General features: G+C 43.2%; 2 protein-coding genes across 8 annotated transcripts; both read left to right on the top strand.

Moving 5' to 3' along the window:
- Positions 1-221: 221 nt before the first annotated feature.
- Positions 222-13,259, top strand: LOC100276392 (uncharacterized). Of its 2 annotated transcripts, NM_001150197.2 has the most exons (4): positions 222-364; positions 1,207-1,298; positions 11,678-11,995; positions 12,613-13,224. In NM_001150197.2, exons 2-4 carry the CDS (start codon positions 1,287-1,289, stop codon positions 12,958-12,960), a joined length of 678 nt encoding a protein of 225 aa, NP_001143669.1. In that variant the 5' UTR covers positions 222-364; positions 1,207-1,286; the 3' UTR covers positions 12,961-13,224. The 2 variants fall into 2 exon arrangements, with proteins under 2 accessions (NP_001143669.1, XP_035820575.1); XM_035964682.1 differs by lacking the exon at positions 222-364 and having other exon boundaries at positions 923-1,298; positions 12,613-13,259.
- A 2,436-nt stretch (positions 13,260-15,695) lies between these two features.
- LOC100282413 (uncharacterized) lies at positions 15,696-21,160 on the top strand. 6 transcript variants are annotated; one of them, XM_020547728.2, is made up of 13 exons: positions 15,696-15,988; positions 16,111-16,166; positions 16,270-16,303; positions 16,667-16,744; positions 17,236-17,334; positions 17,434-17,582; positions 17,753-17,791; positions 17,866-17,958; positions 18,037-18,135; positions 18,415-18,516; positions 18,802-18,894; positions 19,383-19,448; positions 20,775-21,156. In XM_020547728.2, exons 1-13 carry the CDS (start codon positions 15,910-15,912, stop codon positions 20,859-20,861), a joined length of 1,074 nt encoding a protein of 357 aa, XP_020403317.1. In that variant the 5' UTR covers positions 15,696-15,909; the 3' UTR covers positions 20,862-21,156. The 6 variants fall into 6 exon arrangements, with proteins under 6 accessions (XP_020403317.1, XP_020403316.1, NP_001399041.1 ...); XM_020547727.2 differs by having other exon boundaries at positions 18,799-18,894; NM_001412112.1 differs by having other exon boundaries at positions 15,709-15,988; positions 16,670-16,744; positions 18,799-18,894; positions 20,775-21,160.
- Positions 21,161-22,175: the final 1,015 nt, after the last annotated feature.

Genomic DNA, 22,175 nt, shown 5'->3' with positions numbered 1-22,175 from the left:
GAGGTATGGCCGCATGGGCCATATGGCTGGGAGTTAGGCCTAGGCACGATCGTTTTAGATTTTTTTTAAATTTTTTTTCCAATTTCTTTTACCCTAACAACCCGTTTGGTTTACAGGAATTGGTCCGAATTGAATCAGTTTCCATTTCTCGACCGTTTGGCTGTCCATAGAATTCAATTCACCATTTCAGCCCATTTTCTATCCCTGAAATTTTAGCCTATGCACGTTTCAGACCCTCACCCATTGGAAAGGTTTAGAAAGTTAGCTAGGTTTCAGCCTCTCGCACTGCTCGTGCCTCGAGCACAACGGTGGCGGCGACGGCAGCGGGACTGTTCTGGCCGACGACGGCATCGACGACGACGAGGTTCGTCTCCCTTTGCGGCCGCTCGTAGCCCGTGATGTAGGGGTCGCATGTAGGGGTCGTAGCACCACGGCCGCTCGTAGCCCGCAGCGAGCGCGACATCTTGGGCCGCATGTAGGGGGTTGTAGGAGAGGTAGAGGTTCCTGACGAGGACTGACCCGGCCAGCTCGGCGCCCGTCGGGCGGAGGGGCACCTCGGCGCCCCGGAGCAGCTCCATGTGCTCCTCGCGAGGGTATCCCTTCACGTACTCCTTGTGGATCACCCGTCGGTTCGTCGCCGTCGTCGCCATCGGGGCCTGCTTGTGCTCGGATCTATCCCTCTGCGACTTTGCTTTGCTGTGTCGTGCTCTGCTTTCCTCCGCTGAGGAGGATGATTGAGTTCAGTGCCTTGCTCTGCTTGTGCTCGCCGTCATAGCTCCATGTGTTGTGTCGTGCTCCATGTGCTCTGCTTGTGTTTCGATATTGAGATTTGCTAGTGGCAGTAGTATATTGAGATTTGCTTTCCTCCGCTGGTGAATTATTGAGGGGCCTGGGCGGGCTGCGCAGCCTTCAACAGGCCAAGCGCAGGCACTGGCGTCGCACCAAACTCGGATTCTGAACGGTGGAAGAAATGCTGGCTAACGACGCCTGGTGGGTATAGGGCTCTGCAAGCTAGGAAGCTCTTGTTTAATTTTTTTTGCTTGTGTTATTTGTCATTGTATTACCATGTTTTGTCTGATGGTTAAAGAACCGCCTTTATGCTATGGTGAATTTATTTAACCTTGCAGCGCCTTAATCAGTTGATCTCTAGCCAATTATATAATCTGCCTAGATTATATAATCCATTTGCCATAGATTCATTTGCAGGAGTGTTAAAACAGCTCGTTGTTTTGGGATTTGCTGCCTCAAGTTTCATCTAGCTACCTCCAACAAACCCTTCAATCTCCATGGCTACATCGGTACTTCTCCTATTCCACCTTGTGCTCCTACTAGTAGTGTTTTTATTCTTGAGTAGAGCATTTTGCTTTCAACTAGAATGTCTAATTGCATATAAATTACGTGTTCTAGATATCAACTCAATATACTAACGAGGAGGAAATTAAAAGGAAGAGAAAGAAGCGAAAGAGAGTTGTTGTATTAGCTGTGTCTATTATGGCTATTATCGCAAACCGGTATCAACGGAGGAGACCTAGACACATCGTAGATGCTAACGAAGTTCAAGAGAGAAATGTCGAGTGCAGAAAACAAATGCTACGTAATATGTACCAGGGTTCAAATGTCTATTGCTATGATAGTTTGCGCCTAACTAAGAGATCTTTTAGTGACTTGAGTGCCATCTTACGGGAAAAGAGTGGCCTACAGGATACCCTAAATGTGTCGGTAGAAGAAAAGCTTGCAATTTTTCTGCTTATAGTAGGTCATAACACCAAAATGAGGCTGATCCGTAACACTTATGGGTGGTCCCTTGAACCAATCAGTCAACACTTCAACGAAGTGCTTAGAGGGATTCTATCTTTAAGTCATGAGTTCATCAAGCTCCCTAATCCAGAAACCACTCTACCTGAGGATCCAAATGGAAATGGTTTGAGGACTGCCTAGGTGCACTAGATGGCACACATATCGATGTGAATGTTCCATTGACTGACCAAGGTAGGTACAGAAATAGGAAGCAACGAATCACCACTAATGTATTGGGGGTTTGTGATCGACAAATGAAGTTTCTATATGTCTTGGCTGGATGGGAAGGGTCGGCTTCGAATTCACGCATACTACGTGATGCCATGTCACAGGAGGACTCATTTGTTGTTCCTAGTGGTAAATACTATCTAGTCGATGCTGGATATACAAATGGTCCGGGATTTCTTGCCCCATACCGATCTACACGGTACCACTTGAATGAATGGGCTATTCAAGGCAACAATCCATCTACTGCGAGAGAGTTATTCAACCTACGCCATGCAACAGCTAGGAATGTGATAGAGAGAACTTTTGGGCTATTGAAGATGAGATGGGCAATCTTGAGGACCATCTCATATTTTGATTTAGAAAACCAAGTATAACAAAGTAGGTATTCAATTAAAATTCAATCGTTAGTTTTAAAATTGTGTATTGACTTAGCCATATTATTCTATGCAGATTAGGATCATCCATGCTTGCTGCATATTACATAATTTTTTAAGGGATAGACAAAGTGAGAGCACCTAGAGGGGGGGTGAATAGGTGATCCTGTAAAAACTTGAAACTTAATCCACAAAACTTGATTAGGAGTTAGCACGAATAAGTCAAGTGGCTAGAGAGGAGTTCTTGCAAGACACGATAACCACCAGAAGATCAACACAGATAGACACAGTGGTTTATCCCGTGGTTCGGCCAAGTACAACACTTGCCTACTCCACGTTGTGCGTCCCAACGGACGAGGGTTGCAATCAACCCCTCTCAAGCGGTCCAAAGACCAACTTGAATACCACGATGTTTTGCTTTGTTTACTATGTCCCGCTCGCGAGGAATCTCCACAACTTGGAGCCTCTCGCCCTTACACTTTGATGTTCACAAAGAAGCATGAAGTAAGGGAGGGATGAGCAACACACACAAGACACAAAATCAGAGCGACAACACGCACACAAGTCGCAACAAGAGCTCACAACACAACCCGACGAGTTCACAACTCAAATGGAGCTCTAGTTGCTATCACAAAGAATCAAATGCGCGGAATCAAAGTCTTGGTGCTTAGGAATGCTTAGAGAATGCTTGGTTTACTCCTCCATGCGCCTAGGGGTCCCTTTTATAGCCCCAAGGCAGCTAGGAGTCGTTGAGAGCATTTCAAGAAGGCAATTCTTGCCTTCTGTCGCCTGGCGCACCGGACAGTCCGGTGCACCACCGGACACTATCCGGTGCGGATTTCTTTCCTTCTTTGGCGAAGCCGGCCGTTGGCGCATCGGACACTGTCCGGTGCACATCGGACAGTCCGGTGCCCCTTCTGACCGTTGGCTCTTGCCACGCGTCGCACGCGGATTATGCGGCCGACCGTTGGCCCGGCGACTGTTGGCTCACCGGACAGTCCGGTGATTTATAGCCGTACGCCGTTAATTGCTTCCCGAGAGCAGTCAGTTGACAGACACCGGCCTGGCGCACCGGACACTGTCCGGTGCACCACCGGACAGTCCGGTGCACCCAGACCGAGCTGTCTTTGGCTGAACTCAGCCATCTCTTTTCCAACTTGATTTCTCCTGTTTCCAGCACTTAGACACAATACATTAGTCTCTAAAATAATGTACTAAGTCTTAGAAACATACCTTTTTACTTGATTTGCACTTTGTCCATCACTTTGCCTAGATTAACATAAGTCCGCTTGTGTTGGCACTCAATCACCAAAATACTTAGAAATGGCCCAAGGGCACATTTCCCTTTCAATCTCCCCCCTTTTTGGTGATTTATGCCAACACAATAAAAAGCAACTAAAGGAAGTGCAACATCAATACAAATTAGAACTCAAAATTGTTTTGATTCAAATTTGGCATATATGGATCATTATTTGCCACCACTTGGTTTGTTTTTGCAAATCAACCTCAATTTCCTATCTCTAAGTCAAACACACTTGTTGAAACATAAAGAGAGATATTTCAAGAGAAATTGATCAAAGATTCAAAAACTCCCCCTCTTTCCCATAATCAAGCCTTCTCCCCACAAGAGACCAATGTTTTGACAATAAGAGACAAATAAGAGTATTTAGACAGACAAAAACTCTAACTCTACTATTTTCAAAATTCTCAAGTGGTAGCTAATCCATTTCTTGCTTTGTCCTTATTTTCTCCCCCTTTGGCATCAAGCACCAAAACGGGATCAATCTTGGCCCTTTAACCCCATTGCCTCACCAAAATCTTCAACTAAGAGTAAGAAGGCAATAAGAGTACAAAGATGAACTTGGAATCAGTTACTCTTTCATCAGAGTGCAGTGGAAGTCTTGCATGGTCCAAGTCCACCTTTTCCCTTTCAAACCTCCTTTGAGACTAAATTAAGCAAACTCAAGCACACAGTTAGTCTCAAAGGGTCAAGTTGTAGCACATCTCCCCCTAAATATGTGCATCACTTGCAAATGGACTTGTGAGGTCCGGGGAGTGCTTGTACAACTTGAGCACCATAAATAAACAACAGAATGCATAAGGAACATGATCAAGGCATAAAACACATGTATGCTATAAATCACTCCAGGTTCCGCGAATCTAAGACATTTAGCTCACTACGCAGCTTGCAAAAGGTCGACTCATCTAGAGGCTTGGTAAAGATATCGGCTAGCTGGTTCTCGGTGCTAACATGAAACACTTCGATATCCCCCTTTTGCTGGTGGTCTCTCAAAAAGTGATGTCGGATGTCAATGTGCTTTGTGCGGCTGTGTTCAACAGGATTATCCGCCATGCGGATAGCACTCTCATTATCACATAGGAGTGGGACTTTGCTCAGATTGTAGCCAAAGTCCCTGAGGGTTTGCCTCATCCAAAGTAGTTGCGCGGAACACTGTCCTGCGGCAACATACTCGGCCTCAGCGGTGGATAGGGCAACGGAAGTTTGTTTCTTAGAACTCCACGACACCAGGGACCTTCCTAAGAATTGGCACGTCCCCGATGTACTCTTCCTATCGACCTTACATCCAGCATAATCGGAGTCTGAATATCCAATCAAGTCAAAGGTAGACCCCTTTGGATACCAGATCCCGAAGCAAGGCGTAGTGACTAAATATCTAAGAATTCGCTTCACGGCCACTAAGTGACATTCCCTTGGATCGGATTGAAATCTAGCACACATGCATACACTAAGCATAATATCCGGCCTACTAGCACATAAATATAGTAAGGACCCTATCATAGACCGGTATGCCTTTTGATCAACGGACTTACCTCCTTTGTTGAGGTCGGTGTGTCCGTCGGTTCCCATTGGAGTCTTTGCGGGCTTGGCGTCCTTCATCCCAAACCGCTTGATCAAGTCTTGCGTGTACTTCGTTTGGGAGATGAAGGTCCCATACTTGAGTTGCTTCACTTGGAACCCAAGGAAATAGCTTAACTCGCCCATCATCGACATCTCAAACTTTTGAGTCATCACCCTGCTAAACTCTTCACAAGACTTTTGGTTAGTAGAACCAAATATTATGTCATCGACATAAATTTGGCACACAAAAAGATCACCATCACAAGTCTTAGTAAAAAGAGTTGGATCGGCTTTCCCAACTTTGAAAGCATTAGCAAGTAAAAAGTCTCTAAGACATTCATACCATGCTCTTGGGGCTTGCTTAAGTCCATAGAGCGCCTTAGAGAGCTTACACACATGGTCGGGGTACCGTTCATCCTCAAAGCCAGGGGGTTGCTCCACGTACACCTCCCCCTTGATTGGCCCGTTGAGGAAAGCGCTCTTCACATCCATTTGGAACAACCTGAAAGAATGGTGAGTAGCATAGGCTAACAATATGCGAATTGACTCTAGCCTAGCCACAGGAGCAAAAGTCTCCTCAAAGTTCAAACCTGCGACTTGGGCATAACCTTTTGCCACAAGTCGTGCCTTGTTCCTTGTCACCACCCCGTGCTCGTCTTGTTTATTGCGGAACACCCACTTGGTTCCCACAACATTTTGCTTGGGACGAGGCACCAGTGTCCAAACTTCATTTCTCTTGAAGTTGTTGAGCTCCTCTTGCATGGCCAACACCCAGTCCGGATCTAGCAAGGCCTATTCTACCCTGAAAGGCTCAATTGAAGAGACAAAGGAGTAATGCTCACAAAAATTAACTAATCTAGAATGAGTAGTTACTCCCTTGCTTATGTCACCCAATATTTGGTCGAAGGGATGATTCCTTTGAATCGTCGCTCGAACTTGGGTTGGAGGTGCTGGTTGAGCTTCTTCCTCCATTACATGATCATCTTGTGCTCCCCCTTGATCACACGCCTCCTCTTGATGAACCTGTTCATCTTCTTGAGTTGGGGGATGCACCGTTGTTGAGGAAGAAGGTTGATCTTGCTCTTTTTGTTCTAGTGGCCTCACATCTCCAATCGCCATGGTGCGCATTGCGGCCGTTGGAACGTCTTCTTCATCTACATCATCAAGATCGACAACTTGCTCTCTTGGAGAGCCATTAGTCTCATCAAATACAATGTCGCTAGAGACTTCAACCAGACCCGATGATTTGTTGAAGACTCTATACGCCTTTGTATTTGAGTCATAACCTAACAGAAACCCCTCTACAGCTTTGGGAGCAAACTTAGAATTTCTACCTTTCTTCACTAGAATGTAGCATTTACTCCCAAAAACACGAAAGTAAGATACATTGGGTTTGTTACCGGTTAGAAGCTCATATGAAGTCTTCTTGAGGAGGCGATGAAGGTAGACCCGGTTTATGGCGTGGCAAGCCGTGTTCACGGCTTCCGACCAAAAACGCTCGGGGGTCTTGAACTCTCCAAGCATCGTCCTCGCCATGTCTATGAGCGCCCTGTTCTTCCTCTCTACCACACCATTTTGCTGTGGTGTGTAGGGAGCGCAGAACTCGTGCTTGATCCCTTCCTCCTCAAGGTACTCCTCCACTTGAAGGTTCTTGAACTCGGACCCATTGTCGCTCCTTATCTTCTTTACCTTGAGTTCAAACTCATTTTGAGCTCTTCTTAGGAAGCGCTTGAGGGTCCCTTGGGTTTCAGATTTATCCTGCAAAAAGAATACCCAAGTGAAGCGGGAAAAATCATCAACTATAACAAGACCATACTTACTTCCTCCTATGCTTAGATAGGCGACAGGTCCGAAGAGGTCCATATGAAGCATCTCCAAAGGTCTTGATGTGGTCATCACATTTTTGGTGTGATGAGAGCTTCCCGCCTGTTTACCTGCTTGACAAGCTGCACAAGGTCTATCTTTTTCGAAAGTTACATTAGTTAGACCTATCACGTGTTCTCCCTTTAGAAGCTTGTGAAGGTTCTTCATCCCCACATGAGCTAAACGGCGATGCCACAGCCAGCCCATGCTAGTCTTAGCAATTAAGCATGCATCTAGACCGGCCTCCTCTTTTGCAAAATCAACTAAATAGAGTTTGTCGTCTAATACACCCTTAAAAGCTAATGAACCATCACTTCTTCTAAAGACAGACACATCTACATTTGTGAATAAATAGTTATATCCCATATTACAAAGTTGACTCACATACAACAAGTTATATCCAAGCGACTCAACTAAAAACACATTGGAAATGGAGTGCTCGGATGAAATAGCTATTTTTCCTAACCCTTTCACCTTGCCTTGATTCCCGTCACCGAATATGATTGAGTCTTGGGAATCTTTGTTCTTGACGTAGGAGGTGAACATCTTCTTCTCTCCCGTCATATGGTTTGTGCATCCGCTGTCGATAATCCAGCTTGATCACCCGGATGCATAAGCCTGCAAGGCAAATTTAGGCTTGGGTCTTAGGTACCCAACTCTTGTTGGGTCCTACAAGGTTAGTGACAATATCCTTAGGGACCCAAATGCAAGTTTTATCTCCCTTGCATTTTGCCCCTAATTTCCTAGCAATCACCTGTCTATCCTTTCTACAAATTGCAAAGGAAGCATTGCAAGCATGATAAATTGTAGAAGGTTCATTAATCTTCCTAGGAACATGAGCAACATTTCTCCTAGGCATATGATGAATGACATTTCTCCTAGACATATCTCTACCATGCATAATAGAAGAACTAGAAGCAGTCATGGCATGAGAATTAAAAGCATCATAACTTCTATAATTATTCCTAGAATGTCTCCTATCATGGTACATGAAAGCATGGTTCTTTTGAACACTACTAGCCATAGGGGCCTTCCCTTTCTCCTCGGCGGAGATGGAAACCTTATGGCTTGTTAAGTTCTTGACTTCCCTCTTGAAGCCAAGACCATCCTTAATTGAGGGGTGTCTACCAATTGTGTAGGCATCCCTTGCAAATTTTAGCTTATCAAATTCACTTTTGCTAGTCTTAAGTTGGGCATTAAGACTAGCCACTTCATCATTCAATTTAGAAATTGAAGCTAGGTGTTCGCTACAAGCATCAATATTGAAATCTTTACACCTATTGCAAATTGTAACATATTCTACACAAGATGTTGATTTATTAGCTATTTCTAACTTAGCATACAAATCATCATTTATGCTCTTTAAGCTAGAAATAGAGTCATGGCATGTGGACAATTCACAAGAAAGCATTTCATTCCTTTTAATTTCTAAAGCAAGAGATTTTTGTGCCTCTACAAACTTATCATGTTCTTCATACAAAAGATCCTCTTACTTCTCTAATAATCTATTCTTATCATTCAAGGCATCAATCAACTCATTAATCTTATCAACCTTAGTTCTATCTAAGCCCTTGAATAAACATGAATAGTCTATTTCATCATCGCTAGATTCTTCATCACTTGAGGAAGCGTAAGTACTAGTATTACGAGTGCTTACCTTCTTTTCCCTTGCCATGAGGCAAGTGTGATGCTCGTTGGGGAAGAGGGATGACATGTTGAAGGCATTGGCGGCGAGCCCTTCGTTGTCGGAGTCGGATGACGAACAATCCGAGTCCCACTCCTTGCCAAGGTGTGCCTCACCCTTAGCCTTCTTGTACGCCTTTTTCTTTTCCCTCTTAGCGATAAAATGACCAATCTTACCACATTTGAAGCATGAGTGCTTCCCCTTTGTCTTGCTCTTGTTGGGATGCCCCTTGTGACCCTTTAGCGCCATTTTGAAACGCTTGATGATGAGGGCCATTTCTTCATCATTGAGCCCGGCCGCCTCAACTTGCGCCACCTTGCTAGGTAGCGCCTCCTTGCTCCTCGTCGCTTTGAGAGCAATGGTTTGAGGCTCTTGAATTAGGCCATTCAACGCATCATCAATGTATCTAGCCTCCTTGATCATCATCCGCCCGCTTACGAACTTTCCAAGTATCTCCTCGGGCGTCATCTTGGTGTACCTAGGATTCTCATGAATATTGTTCACAAGATGTGGATCAAGGACGGTAAAGGACCTTAGCATTAGACGGACGACGTCGTGGTCCGTCCATCGCGTGCTTCTGTAGCTCCTTATTTTGTTGATGAGGGTCTTGAGCCGGTTGTACGTTTGGGTTGGCTCCTCGCCCCTGATCATTGCGAATCTTCCAAGTTCGCCCTCCACTAACTCCATTTTGGTGAGCATGGTGACGTCGTTCCCCTCATGTGAGATCTTGAGGGTGTCCCAAATCTGCTTGGCGTTATCCAAGCCGCTCACCTTATGGTATTCGTCCCTACACAATGAAGCTAGAAGAACAGTAGTAGCTTGTGCATTTTTGTGAATTTGCTCATTAATGAACATGGGACTATCAATACTATCAAATTTCAGTCCACTCTCTACTATCTCCCATATGCTTGGATGGAGAGAGAACAAGTGACTACGCATTTTGTGACTCCAAAATCCGTAGTCCTCCCCATCAAAGTGTGGAGGTTTGCCAAGAGGAATGGAAAGCAAATGTGCATTTGAACTATGCGGAATACGAGAATAATCGAAAGAGAAGTTTGAATGAACCGTCTTCTGTTTCTCGTAGTCGTTGTCGTTGTCGTCCTTTAGGGAAAAAGAGGACTCGTCGTTGTCGTCGTAGTAGACGATCTCCTTGATGCGCCTCGTCTTCTTCTTCTTCCCATCTTTTCGTTTGTGGCCCGAGCCCGAGTTGGTGGGCTTGTCATCTTTAGGCTCGTTGACGAAGGACTCCTTCTCCTTATCATTGATCACAATCCCCTTGCCCTTAGGATCCATCTCTTCGGGCGATTAATCCCTTTCTTGAAGAGAACGGCTCCGATACCAATTGAGAGCACCTAGAGGGGGGGTGAATAGGTGATCCTGTAAAAACTTGAAACTTAATCCACAAAACTTGATTAGGAGTTAGCACGAATAAGCCAAGTGGCTAGAGAGGAGTTCTTGCAAGACACGATAACCACCAGAAGATCAACACAGATAGACACAGTGGTTTATCACGTGGTTCGGCCAAGTACAACACTTGCCTACTCCACGTTGTGGCGTCCCAACGGACGAGCGTTGCAATCAACCCCTCTCAAGCGGTCCAAAGACCAACTTGAATACCACGGTGTTTTGCTTTGTTTACTATGTCCCGCTCGCGAGGAATCTCCACAACTTGGAGCCTCTCGCCCTTACACTTTGATGTTCACAAAGAAGCACGGAGTAAGGGAGGGATGAGCAACACACACAAGACACAAAATCAGAGCGACAACGCGCACACAAGTCGCAACAAGAGCTCACAACACAACCCGACGAGTTCACAACTCAAATGGAGCTCTAGTTGCTATCACAAAGAATCAAATGCGCGGAATCGAAGTCTTGGTGCTTAGGAATGCTTAGAGAATGCTTGGTTTACTCCTCCATGCGCCTAGGGGTCCCTTTTATAGCCCCAAGGCAGCTAGGAGTCGTTGAGAGTATTTCAAGAAGGCAATTACTGCCTTCTGTCGCCTGGCGCACCGGACAGTCCGGTGCACCACTGGACACTGTCCGGTGCGGATTTCTTTCCTTTTTTGGCGAAGCCGACCGTTGGCGCTTTGGAGCCGTTGGCGCACCGAACACTGTCCGGTGCACACCGGACAGTCCGGTGCACACCGGACAGTCCGGTGCCCCTTCTGACCGTGGGCTCTTGCCACGCGTCACACGTGGATTATGCGGCCGACCGTTGGCCCGGCCGACTGTTGGCTCACCGGACAGTCCGGTGCACTACCGGACAGTCCGGTGATTTATAGTCGTACGCCGTTAATTGCTTCCCGAGAGCAGTCAGTTGACAGACACCGGCCTGGCGCACCGGACACTGTCCGGTGCACCCAGACTGAGCTGTCTTTGGCTAAACTCAACCATCTCTTTTCCAACTTGATTTCTCATGTTTCCAGCACTTAGACACAATACATTAGTCTCTAAAATAATGTACTAAGTCTTAGAAACATACCTTTTTACTTGATTTGCACTTTGTCCATCACTTTGCCTAGATTAACATAAGTCCGCTTGTGTTGGCACTCAATCACCAAAATACTTAGAAATGGCCCAATGGCACATTTTCCTTTCACAAAGAGATATGGACGATATTCTAATACATGAAGTTGATAGTCTCATCTCTGCTGCTCCCGCTGAAAATCAAGGAGAAAGGAGTCTGATTACGCATGTTCAATCAACTAATGAGTGGGGTGATTTTAGAGACACCAAAGCTAGTGAAATGTTTGTTGATTATCAAGCGAGGCATGGTGAAAGCTCATAGTTGTATGCTTCTGTTTTCTATGTATTTGTCATTTATGAATTTTTGTGTTTGTGTTTTTTATATGTGTGGTTCTTTGATTGTAGGACAAGAAAACAAGGGGCTATGTTCCTTGGAATGATGAGATGGATAAGGTACTCCTTGATACATTTGTGGACTATTACAATAAAAGTGATAGATGTCAGAATGGGTGGAAGTCTCATGTATACACAGTTGCTGTGAAGAATGTTTGTGAGAAGTGTAATGTCACCATTACAAAGGAAAATATTAGCTCTCGCAGCAAGAACTTTGATAAGCACTACAATATCATTAATGGTTTGTTGTCCACTAGTGGTTTTGGATGGGATTGGGAGAAGAACAAGCTCAAAGTTGATAGTGACACTGTATGGGATGAGTACGTTGAGGTAAGAAAATTTTTGTTGTTCAATTTTTGCAGTTCAATTTTTGTAATTCAATTTTTGCACTACAAAATCTTTAGTTTTTGTAGTTCAATTTTTGCAGTTCTGTTTTTTGCTGCTACCTGCTAGCTAGCCAACCAGAACCAACCTTTTCACACTAGCCCACTATGCACATTTCAGGGAAAATCTTGCTCATTTCAGGGAAAGATGTCTCTTTTTCACTTCATCTTTGCCCACTACGCACACTAGCCCACTACACACACTAGCCCACTGCTCTTGCAACCTTTTTTCTCTCTTCCTTCCTGCAGCGGGCTTGCAAATTGGCAGAGCATGCATGCATAGCTGATGCGCAGGCACAAGACGCCGGCCTCCCCTCGTTTCAGTGAGGATAAATGTCCGCACAGTGCCGCTCTGATGCGAGTCGACAGTAGATTACCAGCGCGGTAAAAAGGCTAGTACTAGTTATTATTAGTAGGAGTACTCCTCTCTCCTAGTCCTAGCCTTGGCCTTTATGGTCATACATGCTACTGTTGCCTAGTAGTTTATTCCATTTTTTGCAGTTTAGTTTATGTTTCAATTCCAAGTTTATTTGTTGATGTATCTTTGTAACAATTTTTTTGTAGAGGAATAAGGAAGCAAAAGGATATAGACATAAGGTTGTGAAGTTTTGGGTTCTACTTAGCCTAGTGTACAATAAAGACCAAGCAAATGGAGAGGGTGCTAAAACAGCAGTTGAAAGTTCAAAGGAAATGGCAAAAGAGAATGATACCGGAGACAAGGATGCTCCATATTCTGTATCTTCCTCGAGTAGTTTAAAAAGACAAAGATCAGATGATTCATTTAACTCTATATGGTGTGATAAGTTTGACATGCTTACATCTGCATTGAAAGATGACGGTCCAAAGCTACCCTCTTCCGCCGAAGTTCTCGCCGCATTACAAGAGGTTGAGGGACTTGATGAAGACACATAACTTGAGCTTTATGACATCCTCACCTCTAATGCACGCAAGTTTGAGTCGATGATGGCACTCCCAATGGAAAGGAGGAAGAGGTGGCTTATGATGCAGCTAAGGAAGTGAAACAACTTATATATGAACTTAGATCTCTGTGTTGAACTGATTATGTGACTTGTCTTTGTGAAACTTTTGTGTGCGAACTTGATGGCTATGTGAAATTGTTGTGTGCGAACTTGATGGCTTTATGAAACTGCTATGTGAAGATTTGATGTCTTTGTAGAACTTTTATGTGCGAACTCGATGACTTTGTGAAACTGTTATGTGTGACTTGCCTTTGTGGAACTGTTATTTGTGAACTTAATAGTTTCCGATAGTTGTAAATTGTTCATGCTCATTTTTTAGCAAATGCAAAGTCAAGAGATCCTTGTTTGTATTCAAATTCAAATTCTGTGTGCAAAGTATCCAAACAACATCTAGAATTTAATTCTAGGAATTCAATTGCTTGTACAACCAAACAAAAATAATGGAACTGAATCACTTTCTAGTCGATTGAATTCTCTATAATTCATTTCTTGGAATTTATTTCTTGGAAAAGGTTTCATTTCTAGGCATCCAAACGGGCTGTAAATAAAAACTTAGAATATAAATGAATATATTCCAAATTTAGAATAAATCTAAAAAACATTAACATAAATAAATACCCAATTCAAAATACAAATTTTTTTTGGCAATTTTCATTATTTAAACAAAATATGCTTCACAAAAATCAATAAAAGTGGTATTCTTGCAAATAATTACATACAAAATGATGGATCATAGCGAAAGACATGTTTTTTCTAAATATATCTATTTTTAATAATTCAATTTTATTTTATAGAATGAGATCTTCTTCACAAGATTAATCCAAAAATGGATTTGAACACCAAATAAAACAAAATATACGCTTCGGCATGTATGCATCAACCACTTGATAAAATTTTATCTATTCAAGAAATTGTTCAATTCATTTATATCAATGTTTCCTTATTTGAAAACATAAATATGTTCATTTCTATTGAAAATTAATAATATAAATTGGTTACTTTTAGGTGATGGGTTTAGGGTGTTACAACTGCTGGATGTGAAGTTGGCTCGCAGTATGGGCAAAGTTAGAGGATGAATCAGAGCTTAGAGATGTATCTAAGGTGTGCTATGTCTGCTACTCCTCACAAGTGGAAAGCTTGGATGGTTTTGGCTGAATTTTGGTATAACACTTCCTATCATGTGTCTTTAGGTTGTTCACCTTTCAAGGCTTTGTATGGATATGAGGCTTCAGTCATATGGGCTCCAGTGGTTCAATGTATGAAGATGAGACTGCTAGAGACTAGGTGCAGCAGAGGGCACTACATAGGGCTATGCTTAAGGAACACTTGTCCAGGGCATAACAAAGGTTTGAGTAGTATGCAGACTTCAGGAGAACACCTCGAGAATTCAAGGTGACGTGTTGTTAAAATTGCAATCTTATGTGCAACAATCCGTGGTTAGGCATCCTTGTCCCAAATTATCTTTTCGATATTTCAGACCATACAAGATTGCAGAGAAGATTAGAGAAGTGGCCTATATGTTAGAATTGCCCACAGATTCTCATATTCATCCAGTGTTTCATATTTATCAGTTGAAACTGTTTGTGCCTCGTTATACTCAAGTGTTCAAGACTCTTCCTACTATGGTGGATTTGGAGAATGCTGAGCCGAAGGAGATTCTTAAGTGCATGTTGGTGAAGAAAGGCAGTAATGCCATTGTTCAGGTTTTGGTCAAATGGGATGGTTTTCCTGTAGATCTGGCTACATGGGAGGATTATCAGGCGCTGAAGAATTGATTCCCTGGAGCACTTGCTTGAGGACAAGCAAGCCTTGAGGGGGAGGGGGCAGATGTAAGACTTGAGGCATTTATGGCTAGGGAATAGAAGAGGCAGTGGTTGTTCTAGTTTATATTAGCTAGCTGTAATCTGCTATAATTCCTATATGAACATCAAATAGCTGTAAGGGAAGGGTTAAGCTTGCCTCCGACAGCTATATAAGGCTTTGTAACATCCATTTGAACGGATATGAAATAAATGAAACCCTAGAACCACCATACCTGTGTCTTCCCTTACTTGGAAGTTCATCGGAGTTATGACCTCAAGTCTCGTTGATTCCCTCGGCGGCCAAGGGGTATTACAATGAGGTGGAGGTCGGTAGTGGCTTCATTGTCATGGGGCCGAGGTTAGGGTCGAGGCGTAGGGAGGCAAGGATGATGGCGGAGGGGCCTAGAGAGGGAGGCACAAAGGGGATGGATATCGTTCGCTGCAATGGTCGTCTGAGTCTACACGAAAGAGGCGACTAGGGCAGAAGTGGACTGGGGAGAAGCACACACACGTGCGTGGGGAGGAGAGAGTACTCGAGAAACGTGGGCGACATAACAGATGGTCCAGATTGATGGGAGATAGAACGACAGAACTAGAAGAGACAACCTACCTCTTTCATACTTAATAAGTAGTAAAGATTGAGTAAATTTTAGTTTGCGCACACCGTAAAATCTGTGAAGTCTTGCTCAGGTTATTTTTATTGGATATGGATTGAATAGGATTGAAAGAAATTAGTAAGAATTTTGACTATTCAAATCTCGTCTAATTCATATAGATTAAGATTAAAACGAACTTTTCTAAGGATTGTGTCTTTTAATGGTATAGATCTAATTTTTAAAAAAGAAAAGAAAAAAACAGGACCATTGCGTTATCCTGCTAGTCACATTGTGGCAAGTTGTCCATTGCCCTGCCCTGCCCTGCCCTGCCCAGACACTGGTCAAGCGACGCAAGGGAAGGATGTGGTTAGCTAGCAGCCTGAAATTCTCCGCCCATCAACTCAGTCAGCAGGAAGCAACCCGCCTAGCGCCCTCGATCCAAGGACCTCAGAGATTCGGCCGTCGCCACTCCGGGGCCAAGAAATGCTCCTCCTGCTCTTCTTCTCTGTCCTCGCCGCCGTTGCCGCCTTCCTCCTCTTCAAGTTCGCCACCGTCGTCGATGGTGTTACCCCAATTTCATTCTTCAATCCAACCATGCCTTCGTTCCTCTCTCTTTCCGTTCTTCTCTTCGCCCCTGTTGGGTTGGGAAGATTGGACTGACCCCTTGTTCTTTGATGGCTGTAGGGGACTTGACGCTCGTATCCCGCGGTCCGCCGCTGCGGGAGAGGGTCGACGGCAAGGTGAGGTTCTTGGACCGTCTGGCCAAATTTGTGTCCTGCGGTCGCGATCCCAGATCCCATATTGATTCCGTTTTTTGCTGTTGGTTTCTTGGTTGTCCTACAGGTCGTGTGGATTACTGGAGCTAGCCGCGGGATTGGTCAGCGTGCCTCTTCAACTCTTTAATTTGTCAATTTTAGTACCGACTGTTCGGTTTAGTAATAACTTGCTAGGTTGTTGGTTTCATGCTATGTTGTAGGTCTTGCTTCTAAAGTCGAATAATGGAATTTGATTGAGCTGGTGTAATTGTGTTCATTACTAAAGTTAACTAGGCGTTCTGCTAATGCTTTGGCTAAATTATTGAAAAAAAGCTTGTCGATTGATAGAAGGATAATTAATTAATCATACAGCTCTAGTTTGCAATTATATTGAAATGCCAACTGCACATTCAGGAGTTAAACAAATAATTTGAATAAAATAGGTTTCCTTTTGTATGTCTACACATTAATGCTCATCTTTTCAGCAGGTGAGGTGATAAATTTCCTGACTGCAGTGTTATTTTTTAGCGAGCCTTATGCCTTTGTTAGTTCATTGAGGAATGGTATAGTGACAACTTTATAACGTGTTATAGATTTCATGCACCAGAATATTGTATTTTGGGTTTCTCTATACCTTCTTCAAGCTTGATGTACTGCAAAGGTTTTATAGGATCACTGTCAAGTGTCAATTTTGATGAGTTAACATGTCTGTTTTCTCAACATATATATATTTTTACATCAATTTCATCACAATATTTCAACATAACATTCAAAAGGGACTTGAAGGAATGGAATATCCCAATGGAGTTGTGTTTGGATAGAAGTGCTTGGAAAGAAGTTATCCACGTGCCCGAACCGTGATTAGGCCTTTTACCTTTTAGTGCTCTCAAAAGCCTTTTCCCCTCCCCTTTCTCTTTCTTTTTTTGGTGACATCTTGTTGGGTTTCAACTCTAGCCTACCCCAACTTGCTTGACACTAAAAGACTATGTTGTTGTTGTTGTTGTTCATGTTGATTTCAACATACCAAGTTATTAATGCTTTCTTGTAATTTCAGGGGAGGTTCTTGCAATGCACTTCGCAAATTTAGGAGCAAAGCTGATACTATCTGCACGTAACAAGGACGCGCTTGCGAGAGTGAAAAAAAACATCCTCAGTAAGTTTGCAAGATATCTGTGGCGTTGCTAAATTTTTTTCCCTTAGTGGGGAAGTCGGAATCTGAAGACCTGAACCAAGTTTGATTTACTTTTCAAAGGCAAGAATCCAGATAGCAGAGTTGAAATGTTACCCATGGATTTATCAGCTGGTGAAGAATCTCTGAAAGAAGTCGTACATGTGGCAGAATCATTTTTTTCTAATGCAGGCGTTGACTATATGGTCCATAATGCAGCCTTCGAACGTCCTGTAAATATCACCCTTATTTTGAGTTAATGTTTTAACTCCCTTACCCTTCAAACATCATGTTGTTTTATTGTTAGTAGTTTTTGATGATAGATCTGCTAGACATCACTCCTTTTTAATCATATTCTGAATCAGATGATCCCTAAATGCATCAATTTTTAATCAAATTGCAGAAACGGAGGGCTCTAGAAGAAAGTGAGGAAGGTCTTAAGGTACATGAACAGTGTTTGTTTTCTTATGTATGTCTTATCTGCAACCTAACACTCCAATCTTTCTTGCTAGATAGGCTACATTGAATGTCAATGTCTTCGGAACTATTACTTTAACTCGCCTTCTAGCACCTTACATGCTTGATAGAGAGATGGGCCATTTTGTTGTGGTATGTATAAACTTTCAACAGGAACTTTTGGTCATCACAGTTTCATTTTGTCTATTAGTGTGGCTAACTCATATACAGATGAGTAGTGCTGCTGGAAAGGTTCCTGCTCCTGGTCAGGCCATTTACTCTGCCTCCAAACATGCTCTTAATGGTTACTTTGCTTCTCTGCGATCTGAGGTACCCGAAATTCACATATTAGCACACATCCTAATTGTAATTTGTATCAGCATGCTAAGCTACTCACTTATGTTATGAAAAGTATTCCTAGATGGATAGATAACATTTTCATTCATTGTTGCTGTGCCATGTTTTTTTGTAACAACAAAAATTAGAGGTTGAGTGGTTCTCAGTAGTTATTTGGTTAATTTGTCATGTTTTCTCTTCATTTTTCACAGAAAGTATGCACAACCTGTTCATGTTTACATGTAGTGTGCCTTAATACATTCTATTTTGCAGTTGTGTACAAAAGGCATTAAGGTCACTGTTATCTGCCCTGGACCGATTGAAACACTACAATCTTCTGCTGCAGCTTCTTCATCGCAAACACATTCTGCTGAGGTTATCCCTGGCTTTAGTTATGTAGTCTTATAGATAACAAAGTTTGATCATTAAAGTAAGAGAGAAACTTCACCTTAGTCCGTAGTACTCATGTTGTTGAGTCTCCATGCAATTCAATGCACAGTTTTTTTTTGTATCCAAATGAAAGCATTTAATGCCCAATACTTTTGTTGCTATCTCTGACAACACAGCGAGCTCCGGTTCTAACATCTGGTTGCTCAGCAGTTAAAACTTAAAGTTTGGTACCCCAGTCCCCTTTTCTCATCATTATCTTCCTCACAGCAGAAACGTGAGAAACGTGTTTCGGTGGAACGGTGTGTTGAACTGACAATTGTTGCTGCTACTCATGGACTGAAAGAAGCATGGATATCATATCAGGTATATTTCATTCTGAACACTGCATCATAGTTGTGATGCTTGAAGTCTAATTTTATTTTTGCTGTATCATGCAATAGTAAATTCCATGATTGTTTAGTAAAAATGTGTTTTTGTGGCAAGATTTGGTGCATCATTGTATTGCAGTGAGGATTTTGTTGAAAACAGCCCTGGGTTCACTGAAAAGTGCAATATCAACATGGATTCTTAGTTTAACCCTGGTTTTTGTTCGTGCCCCGAAAGGCCAAAACCTGTCTTCTAAACTAAGCTTATAACTATATAACTATAACTATAACTATAACTATATATATATATATATCCCATTTTGATATTCGGTATTTGGATGCGTTACAGATTTTGAATGTGGTGAGGAAATATCCATACCATTTAGTCATTTAAACCACTTACTATGCTCTACCCCTGAGATTGCATATTATTGCTGCAGTGTATATTATTATATGTTCAACACAAACTTTGTGGTTTGTTTGCAGCCTGTGCTGACTGTTATGTACTTGGTGCAATACATGCCAACAATTGGTTATTGGCTAATGGACAAGGTATTTCTTCTATCTTGTGTTATTTAGCGTGGTTAGCTAAGTGAATGATGTCTGTAGTTTTTTCCCACTGATTTTACTGGTACAATGATTTCAATCTCAAATTCATAATATGCATCTGGCCACAACTATGGGAATCTTGTGGCCAAATTTAATATTTATTCATATATATAAATATCTTGCGTTTGTTTGTTACATCAAACAATATGAGCACATTAGCGCTAGAATATTTTCGTAGTATTAGAATTTCGTTGCTTAAATTAGTGAAAACTGACAGTAGTGTAAGATAAGTATATAACCATGCTCTCTAGCGCTCTTATGGCGTGTGTTTGGTTAGTGGGTTGATGCAGGTTTGAACGGGTTCAACCCACAACAACCCACGTTTGGTTCAAAAAGTCTCGCGGGTTAGGTTGGTTCTAGGTCGAAATACTTATTGAAAATGTGGGTTATAGTGATTTCTCAAAAACATGCGAATCATTTCGACCCACTTCATCTTCACCCTCCCGTCACCCATGCATTATCCACTCGAGACTAGCACAGGGGCGCGCCGCCACTGCTGGCCTGTTAGGACGAGGGACTCCCGCCGGCCTACCCTCCGACATTAATCCCCCACCTGCCTCCCGTCGTCAGTCCCCCACTGGCCTGCCCTGCAGCGTGCTGGCCTTCGTCAACGCTGTTAGAAGCTGCACATCCCACCGTCAATCCCCCGCTGACCTGCACTCCGATGCCGGCGTGTTCTTCCGTAGGCACAACCCACGAGGCTTGCTAGTGTTGTCGTCGAGCAGGTAAAGGTCAGTGCTTGTCATCGCCTAGACAAGCTTGCTAGTCATGGCAAATGTTACATCACTGAAATGCATTTGATGTTGTTGGGATGTTCCTTTAATTATGACTGAAATGTAATAGTGAGACCTCGTCACTAAAAATTTATGACTTAGTTAATAATGGCTTTAATTTATGTATATCGTGTGCTTATGAATTTCTCAAATATTAAAATAGTATCGGTTTTATTTATTTTGAATAGTGTTATCATATTGAATTGAAGATATCATCCTGAGTGTCCAGGGAGGTGACCATATTCAGTTTATCCCTCATCACGAAACAAAAAGAGATGATGTAGCTGCAACCCATTTTAACCCTGTAATCAAACAAGAAATTAGGTTCAATCTGTCACTGAAACCAAACAAGAAATATGTCTGATTCAACCCAGAAAAATGAGTCGGTTCCGATCCAACCCACATCGTTCCGAAACCAAACACATGCTTGGAGTCCAAAGAAAAGTTTGCGCTTACCATTGTTGCTAGTACTTTATTGATTAACCTATCTTTCCAGGTTGGTGCAAAACGGCTGGATGCGGCCGCAAAGAAAGGGAACACGTATAGTTGGAGTCTCATTTTCAGCAGCAAGAAGTCAGCATGACCAAATTGCTCGTAGCTGCTATCACCATCTTTCTCGATTCATATGGTCACGTGACTTATATTGTTGTACGCAAAAAGGTCGGCCTGAAAAGGATCAGATCATGTATAGAAACAATATAGTTTAGTGAAAAATTGGACCCGTCACTATGACCAATAATTATGATTCAGTTGTGTTAGATTTATTGTGTGGCGTAATGATGTACTGTGTGTAATATATCTTTGTAATAAGCATATACCCATTTTACTCTATTATTAATACAGCTTTCTACCCTGTCTAGGGCTAAAGTTTTCATTCACCAATCTGGTATCTAGCTAGGTTAGTTTCTTTCTTCCCCACCTCAACCAAATAGTACCTCTGTCGACGTCTTCCCTCGAGATTGCCAGGCTGCCCCAAGCCACGACGCTAGGCTGCGCCTCCCGCACGAGACCACGCTCGTGTGACGGTGTCTTCCCTCAAGTCTGCCAGGCCGTGCCACCTGTCGGTGCTGCTCCCTCTCCCCTCCATCGCTGGAGCTCTCCCCCATGTCATGGCATGGCTGGCTTCCTTCTCCTTGGCAGCGAGACCATCGGTGGAGGACCTCCTCTTCCCTTGGTGGAGCGCACACCGCTCCTCTCCACCACAATGGCGCAGACCTTTCTCCTGGCGGCGCGCCTTGCCCTGCCTTCGCCCCCCGTCCCTTTATAGCGGCGGCGCGGTGATGAGGACATCAACCCCCAACAAAGGAATGACTACTCCAACTGAACCAGCACAGGAGCCACTAGGACCACTCACTCAAGCTTGTGCACGTGAATTAAACTTCGTGATGATTCTGAAGAATGAAGGAATAGAAGTTTCCTAAAGTGCATACACCATCTATGCTCATGATGAATCTGCCCAGAATAAAGTCTAGGTGTTATGCCACCTATCTATCTTTTAGTTTGAAAAGAAATAATCAAGAAGGTGTTGTACCACCTAAATAAGGAATGAGGATCAAAGAGATGGCATGGCTAATTGGGTTCCTATTCCCTGCCTTGTGGGCAGGAGATTGTGTGGCTGATTGGACGTCTAATTTCCTGCCTTGTGGGAAGGTGGACGCCCACCTCCTCCCTATTTAACTAGGGGCTGCGCCCCCTCCTAGAGTGGGTTTTCCTTGATAAGTTTAGCCATCGTGCAAACATCTGTACTGCAGTTGTGCTCAACGGCCACCTGTGGACAGCCATCGTGAACCCCAATTCGTGAGTGATTGATATTCAGTTTTGCCTACATCTTGTTCTTGCTTGTTTCTTTGATTGCTCGCAGGAATATAACTCATGTTTAGGTTGATCTTGTCACCAG

Source organism: Zea mays, chromosome 2 (assembly GCF_902167145.1).
Source record: "Zea mays cultivar B73 chromosome 2, Zm-B73-REFERENCE-NAM-5.0, whole genome shotgun sequence".
Classification (NCBI taxonomy): Eukaryota; Viridiplantae; Streptophyta; class Magnoliopsida; order Poales; family Poaceae; genus Zea; species Zea mays.
The sequence above is the reverse complement of the archived record's forward strand: the minus strand, read 5'-3'. Positions and strand labels throughout refer to the sequence as shown.

Bases quoted from the DNA above. Each gene is read 5' to 3' on its own strand.
- LOC100282413 (XM_020547727.2), top strand. From the start codon at position 15,910: ATGCTCCTCCTGCTCTTCTTCTCTGTCCTCGCCGCCGTTGCCGCCTTC. The intron at 17,959-18,036 runs GTATGTATAAAC...ACTCATATACAG, and splicing joins AGATGGGCCATTTTGTTGTG to ATGAGTAGTGCTGCTGGAAA. The intron at 18,895-19,382 runs GTATATTTCATT...GTTTGTTTGCAG, and splicing joins AAGCATGGATATCATATCAG to CCTGTGCTGACTGTTATGTA.
- LOC100276392 (XM_035964682.1), top strand. The intron at 11,996-12,612 runs GTAAGAAAATTT...ATTTTTTTGTAG, and splicing joins TATGGGATGAGTACGTTGAG to AGGAATAAGGAAGCAAAAGG.